The 8,382-nt window shown below is 48.1% G+C and overlaps 1 protein-coding gene across 1 annotated transcript; it reads right to left on the bottom strand.

Moving 5' to 3' along the window:
* Nucleotides 1–1,470: 1,470 nt before the first annotated feature.
* EDB91DRAFT_1066822 (uncharacterized protein) lies at nucleotides 1,471–7,605 on the bottom strand (the record flags this gene model as incomplete). The annotated part of the gene is made up of 5 exons (XM_041314820.1): nucleotides 1,471–2,826; nucleotides 2,892–4,745; nucleotides 4,869–5,647; nucleotides 6,059–6,154; nucleotides 7,365–7,605. Coding segments are annotated over 5 exons (4,326 nt in total), but the record flags the coding sequence as incomplete, so codon positions are not given.
* Between the last annotated feature and the right edge of the window lie 777 nt (nucleotides 7,606–8,382).

Below are 8,382 nucleotides of genomic sequence, written 5' to 3' on the forward strand. Positions count from 1 at the left end.
GACAGGGGTGGTCAACTGTGGAATATGATTTTTAGAGACAAATCTGGCATTTCCAATGCATTGATATGGTTCAATAATATCAATAATGAGTCCTAGTAAATGACAGATGTATCATATCACAGGCTAGTAATTTGATCTTTGGGTAGAGCAGCATGACAGGGGTGGTCAACTGTGGAATATGATTTGTAGAGACAAATCTGGCATTACCATCGTGTTTGCATGGTTTAATAACATCCAGAAAGCTTCCAAGTTAAAGCCAAGCAAGTCATATGAAAGCTGAAAAAAATCAATCTTGGGGTAGGGCACCATGACAGGGGTGGTCAACTGTGGAATATGATTTTTAGAGACAAATCTGGCATGACCATCGTGTTTATATGGTTTGATGACTTTCAGAAAGATTCCTAATTAAAGCCAGGCAAGGAATATGAAAGCTGAAAAAATCGATCTTTGAGTAGGGCACCATGACAGGGGTGGCACTCAACTTTGGAACATGAATGTTAGGGACAAAACTGATATCACCAATCGATTCAAAAGGTTAAATAACCTCGAGAATGAGTCCTAGCTAATAACAAATGTGACATATCGTGGGCTAGTAAATCGATCTTTGGATAGGGCACCATGACATGGGTGGCAGTCAACTCTGGAACATGATTTTTAGAGACTAACCTGGTATCACCAATCGATTCATAGGGTTCAATACCCTCGAGAATAAGTCCTAGCTAATAACAAATGTGACATATCGTGCACTAGTAAATCAATCTTTGGATAGGGCACCATAACATAGGTGACAGTCAACTCTGGAACGTGATTTTTAGAGACTAAACTTGTATCACCAATCGATTCATAGGGTTCAATAACCTCGAGAATGAGTCCTAGCTAATGACATATGTGCCGTATCATGGGCTAGTAGATCGATCTTTGGATAGGGCACCACGACAGGAGTGGTAGTCAACTCTGGAACATGATTTTTAGAGACTAAACTGGTATCACCAATCGATTCATATGGTTCAATTCCCTCGAGAATGAGTCCTAGCTAATGACATATGTGCCGTATCATGGGCTAGTAGATCGATCTTTGGATAGGGCACCACGACAGGAGTGGTAGTCAACTCTGGAACATGATTTTTAGAGACTAAACTGGTATTACCAATCGATTCATAGTGTTCCCTAACCTCGAAAATGAGTCCTAGCTAGTAGCAAATGTGACATATCGTGCGCTAGTAAATCGATCTTTGGATAGGGCACCATGACATGGGTGGCAGTCAACTCTGGAACGTGATTTTTAGAGACTAAACTGGTATCACCAATCGATTCATAGGGTTCAATAACCTCGAGAATAAGTCCTTCTAAAATTTCTGCTTCATTATGGGTTTCACCCATTCAGAATCAGCATGCTATCGGAGACAGCTCGGTCTGGGCATTCAAGTCTTGGTTCGGTGGTGTTGTAACTAATGACATCATATCTATATCCTAATTCACATCCATTACCAAGTCTTCTTCCACAGTCTCTCTTATATGCATGGGAAATGGCCGGAGCTTGCGAGAATGTGGGGGAGGGGGGATCCTCTGATTTCTCTTGGCCATGGTCATCTTCTTTTGAATCTCCCGACACTTTTGTCTCTCCGTCTTCCTTCTCAGATTACCATCGGTGTCAAAGGATTGCGAGTCCATCAGGTCAGCTGCAAATATGCGCTTTCCCTTGATCAACTTCATCGTACGACGTGCTCTGGTGGCTCTCTGCTGTGTCTCTACTCCCCTTCCAATGCAGTCGATCCTGTAAAATCTGGGGTTCGTTATGAACACGATGGCGTCATTTTTTTGCGTCCACACCCTCGACCCGCTGGCAGGGAGACAATGGACATCCGAAAATACCTCAGATAATCCTTGCTTTAGCAACATGCCCTGGTCCTCGTCCATGGTCCCCATGGTCCTATGAAACTCAGCAATGTATCCATCTCCCTCCCACAGCATGGACCACTGAGCGTTATTCTTGTGGGGCGCATCAGGATCAGGAAAGAATAGAGAGCGCCTGTCACCAAACCCTCTAGACTTGGGACCCATCCGACCAGCTGTGACTCCAGTATGGTCCTGCAGCCCTGCATTGCAGGCTTCGAATGCGACAGCAGCGAGGGTGTCATCGATGCTTGTTATGGTCCAGCACTTCATCGCCTCCTGAAGTGAATTTGGGTGAGGCCTGATGCCTTTCAAGACATCAGTCGTCAGCATCAGCCATATGTGTCTGGTGAACATGATGAACAGTCGTCCGACAGATAGTTCCATGTCGGACAACCTGGAAGACCAAGACCATGGTCTCATGATCATCGCAGGAGAGCTTGCTATGACTGCTTTGAGTCGATTCCATGTCGGCGTCCGACCAAGCGGATATTCTTCCAGCTCTGATTCAGCAGTAGCCTGCGAATCAATCCTTCCCACTCCCACTCCCACTGCTCTATCTCTTTGAGCCTTTGCATTTACGCCCATAAGGGCCAGCACATTCAAATCATCGACTTGCTGCACTTCATCCAGGCAGGTCTCGCTGCCGAGATCGAATTTCTGCAAGAAAAACATTCCTGCTGTTTCCAGCACATTTCTATACTCGAGGAGAGCAAGGGATTCGCGGACATGGAAGTCATAGATGATCGGGGTAGATGTTGTTGAACGAAGCATGTGGTTCAGCAGGCCGGTGAGGATACCAAGGTTTGGAGGATTCTTTTTGACAATGGCTATTTGGGTCCTCTGAATCTCACGAACCCGTCGTCTGATGAGCTCGAACCATATCTTCGATGGTATCCACAGCACAGGATCAGATCGCAGATATTCTATAGCCTACAAGGTGATCATCGCATGAGCCATTGAGCTCGCGAGTCGCTGATTCATGGAGGATCGCTGACCTTGCTTTCGATATTGTCCAGCATTATTCTAGCTGCATGTCCGCTCACTCTGTACTCGTCCCTGACACCATATGTTTTCTCCTTGCAGCCATCGATGACCTTGACCATTTCAAAGCATTCGGCCATGTAGGATGGAGAAAGCTTGTATGCATCGCTATCGGAAGCGAAGGCCACTCGGTTGTTGTTGGTTCGGATGGATTCGTAGTACAGGTTGTATGTGCTCCTGAATGCGATGTGCGTCTGCTGGGCCCTCTCCTGCTGCATCTCGGCCTGCAGCGCACCATATCTTGAGAGCGTGTTGTGATGATGCATCTCACCTCTCTTGTACCCCCCTGCGCCGAATGATGCTTCCAATGCGTCCAATCTCCATACACCTATGACAGGCACATCTGGGGAGTGGGGTGTGAATGAGATCCCGACGTCTACGAGCAGCTCGCCATGTTGCCTGTCCATCATGTATGGCCAGTCGAGGTCGGACAGGTTTCGACAAAGGGCCTCTTCTGGTCCTGAGAAACGCCCTCTCTGACCATCCTTCATGAGCAACTTTATGCCCTTTCCTTCCAGAATGAAGAACGACGACCCGAACATACTAAGCTCAGCCTCTCCATCACATATTCGATGCTTCATACGTTCCTGTACGTCCTTAAAGTCATCATCAGACAGGGGGATTACTTTTGGAGGTCCCCATCCCCCTTTGCGTCCTCCTGCACCCTTGGCCTTGTATCGCGCCTCCTCCAATGTGTTCTTCAGGTAAGGCGCCCAGCTTGCATCGGTGCAATCTCCTATGGAAGGAAGCAACACCCTGTCCCAGAAGATGTCCAAGACTTCCTGGGGCATGAGCGTGATTCTCCGACCGTTTACTGGGTGTTGATGAATCATTCTTGGGAATGCGACATAAAGATTCAGCATCGAGGAAGCAGATGATATGCGCCCGATGCACACATGAGGGATGGCAGACATAGGGAAACGTTTGGATAGCCATTCGGTCCTGCCACCGGGCATATGGGCATCTGCCTCTGACTGTGGAATTGTAATGTCGACGTATGTATGATTGTGCTTGAAGATCCCAGGTTTCGTTTGAAATGGTGGAGCGACATAAATGCCGACAGATCCTCTGCACCGGAACGTTTTTGTGGTCCAAATTATGCTATCTATGTCCACTGAGATCTCTATCTCATCTTCCGAAAATTGAATGGCATCTCTTTCGAGATCAATATGAAGCGCAGGACCATCTCCGTATCGATAACTGGTGTGGCCACGCACAAAGGCATTGTGTCCGAACCTGCACTCGTCATGCAGTGGCGGGTCGTACTGTACAGAGTCTATTATTTCAGACGCAGACATGATTTCCACATCTGATACCTGCGTGCAACGTTCATCCTGGTTCGTCCCTCGCCGGTCCAGGGTGTATTCTCCTGTGACGCGATCCGGCACTTGATTGGAAGCATCATAGGATTCGGACGTGCCAACTGGCATGATGTGTGCCATTATAGCTATGGGGTCGCATTGATAGAATATGTGGAAGGAACTAGGGGTAATCCTGTACCCATGATCGACCCAGTTCGCCCAAGCAGTGGACAGCTGCATTCCTCTGTCCAGGAATGTCATTGTGGGATTGACGTCACTTGGAGGTCTCAGCATCTCGATTGTAGGTCCACCCTCATAATCGTCGAAGGTGCGATCGTCCTGAATCCATCTTCTGCCTGTATATGCGGCTAGGGGGACTGGAGCGATGGGACGAGGATATCGTTTGTTGCTTCCCATATTCCAGTTGGACACTCGCCTACGAGTTTCTGAAGCTGATTTGGAGCGTTGTGAATCGACTTGACCATCGACATCAGTTGGCAGCTCTGGCTCCAGTTGAAGGTGTGTGCCGACAGCACGAGCAGGTATGGCATTACGATTGCGAGATCCGGCCAGTTCCTTGTTTGCTTTGAAAAGTCGGGCGAGTTCTGCCTTTCTCTCTGCAGGTAGGACTGTGCAGAGGGTATCCTCGTCTTCACCATAATCGTCTTCCGCATTATCATGATTAACTGCAGTGTCACCATGATTCTCACGATGGTGTGAGTCGTTGTCATCATCGTGGTTGAGCACAGAACATTGGCATGCTGAGCATGTAGCGCTCACGATAGTCAATTTCCGCAAGAGCTCGAGGCATTCGGCCTGATGCTTCCCATTCTGAATGGAATTTATGACCTCCTCATCTGGCATATCATCTTCTAGCCAATCGTCCGGTCGGTTGTCCAGGAGCATCAGGTAGTCGCTACAGCTCATCTTGATGCATCCAGCAACCATGCGCAACATGTGTATGCGCAGTTTGTGCCCGCATTGCACTTGAAACGGTGGTAGGTTACCGCGCTCATCCACTCCTGAGATCATGCATTGCTCCAGCACAGAGCATGCCATGGGACCGCAGTCCACCCCAGTTTTTGTCGAATCTCTAGGTATCACTGATACGTCTGTGACATCTCCTGGGCTCCAGTCATGAAGGGCCGCGATTTTCCTCCAATATTCCGGTCCTCTCCAATTGCTCCAATCATGTGGATCTGCTCCATCTACGTCTATTGCGCCATCAGACATTTGGCGACCCAGAACATGCGCTGTGCATTTCTGAAAGTCGAGGATGACAGCGAAGAAACATTCGGAATCATGGACTATGAATCCTACAGGGACCACAGGACATGCGCCTTCATGAGGCACAAAATGGTTCCTCCTAAAGAGCTCCATGTCTTCATCCGCCATGTTGTTTGCCATCACTACACACAGGTCCACGTATCTCATGCGTGATCTGCTCAGCGCCTCATACCAAACATGCAACAGGTAGAAGTTTGCAACCGTCGCTTCAAGCCGCTCGTTCAGCCCAAGGGTTCTCCAGTTGTGCCAGGCAGAAGTCCACACAACTGGTCGGGCCATTGCACGACCTGTAATCGATAGAGATGAGTGTTTCTTGTTAAATCAACATTATTCTGAACTCACAAGCAATTTCCACAACCGTTGGTTTAGCTAGTGGCGACAGTGGGGCTTCAAGCGAGGGTGACCGGACCTCAGGCAGCGGTGGTGGCGAAGGTCTGTAATCATCATCTTGTATTGCTCTCGACGATCGTGGTGGACTCCCTAATCGAAGACACAGTCATTTAACACACATACGCAGCAAATAGAAGACTAACGACGCTCACACTGTGATTCCTCGATGTGTTCCTCACTCTCGTCTTGAAATTCATGATCACTCATATGTGATCGACGGCAGACCTGTTGCTGGGATGCTGGGAATTCGATGTTGCAGCTTATGGGTTTAAATGGAAGATATAATATTACTGACCAGTCACTCGTGTATCATGCGCAATGAACTCAAATTTATCCTGTCCCTCAGGGAGGTTCAGACGCACATGTTTCTTCAATCCTGAAAATGAACGGTTAACAGGCCTTCCAAATACACTATCCATGAGGACTGACTTGACCCATGGTGACATCCAGATCGTCTTTTGGGACGGCCTCGACCACGCCCTGCGGATCCTTGTGTGGAATTTACATGGTCCTTCAAATTGGCAACAGGTCCAGATGTAGTTGTGCCCCCTGGTACAGGGCTGATCGTAACACGGATAACAGGATGTCTTCCAGGTTTCTGTCTATGATCCCTCCTCAGTCGACGCAACACAGGTCGGGTCTGTGCCTTTTGTGCTGTGTTCGATGGTACTATGACAGAATTGCAAGAATGTATCAATGTCATCACAGTGCTCCGTATCAAGTAAAATGTGTTATACTGACCCTCTGATACTCTGCATTGCTCGACTACCTCCTCATCCTCAAATTGATTATCATCGTCATAGGAGGTTACATTGTGATCATCGACGGTGTGAAAGCGGTCTCCAGGATCCTGGATGAGCACAGTGTGTCTGCAATCTGCGCATATTGCGCTTAAAGCAGCCAGTTGCTCCAGCAGACCCAGGCATTCGACCGATTGCTTCCCGCGCTGTATCGCAGAAATGACATCCTCATGTGGGATTTCATGAGCGATCCAATGAGTTTGGGGACCGTCCAGGAGCATCATGTAATCTCTGCAGCTGATCTCAATCCGCCCAGAAACAATGCGGAATATGTCCATGCGCAGTATGTGCCCACATTTTATGTGTATCGGCGGCACATTCCCATATCTGTCCAGCCCGCACGTTAGAGCTTGCTCCAGCACGGAGCATGCTATCGGGCCGCAGTCCACTCCGTTTTGAGCCCAATCTTGCACCCTGATGCAAACATCAGTGGCATCTCCTACCGTCCATCCGTGTAGCGCTGCAACATTCCTCCAATATCTAGGCCCTCCCCACGCCTCCCAGTCGTTCGGGTTGGTCCCATCGACGTGCATGGCGTCATCCGAAATATGGCGACCAAGGACGTGTGCTGTGTGTCGCATAAAATCAAATATGACGGCGAAGAAATGTTGTGAATGATGAATGATGAATCCAACAGGAACTATGGGACATGCAGCATTTGGAAGGATGAAGTGGTTCCTCCTTATTTCATCCAGCTCAGCATCGCACAAGTCAACCGCCATTGCTGCATACATGTCCAGATATCTCATGCAGGTTCGGCCTAGCCCTTCATACCAGACATGTAACAGATAAAAGTTCGCCACTGCTGCATCAAGCCACATGCTTGATCGGAGTGTTTTCAAATTATGCCAGGCATCTGTCCAAAGAATTGGTCGTGACATTGCACGAGCTGTAGTAAGATGTGGCGAGTGCCTTCGATTAAATCATCGTCATTCCTTCTGGTGATACACTCACACGCAATGTCAATGGCTAGTTCACCATCCAGCTGGAGTTCTTCTTCGTCGACTCTCCTTGATAATGAATTTATATTCCCTAAGCCAAGTGAGTTTCGGTGTACTATATCAGGCCAATGCGGTCCAGGGACCTTGAGTGCTTACCCGTCCCATGATCGTGCGCGTCAGCGACCATATTCAAAACTTTATTGTCTGACGCTGCTCAATTAGACGTTCAGGTGCATTAACTTAGATGAACTGTGGATGATCACTAACCTGTCAAGCGTGAACCCACCACATGTTTTTTTGGACGTCCTCGACCTTTTGCTTTGTTTGTAGTTTCATCAATTCAGTGTCTTCTGTGGCTCCACTATTCTGATCATGCCCACATCCTGCTTTTGCTCTGCCTTGGATAGGGGATACCATTACAGAGACTTCTTTATGGTTCCCAGTCGCCTTTCCATTGCTGTGGTTGACTTCGACAACGTTCCCGTCAGTTGGTGGATCCTCAGGTACTGGGCTTATTGTGGCATGTATGATAGGTCGAGCTGATGATTTCAACCCATCCTTGGCGCATGCCTGCTTTTTAGTACTGCCTGCGCCAATTTATCATGTGCATCAACATAGGGGTCAATCTAATTAACTCACGATTCCCTGTTCTTTTGATAACTTTCTTTTTCGGCCTTCCACGCAGCCGTTTATTGTCCGTTAAAATCTCCTTTCCTTTGTCCAATA

The sequence above is a fragment of the Suillus paluster genome, assembly GCF_016628075.1.
Source record: "Suillus paluster strain FC165 chromosome Unknown EDB91scaffold_525, whole genome shotgun sequence".
In the NCBI taxonomy this organism is placed as follows: Eukaryota; Fungi; Basidiomycota; class Agaricomycetes; order Boletales; family Suillaceae; genus Suillus; species Suillus paluster.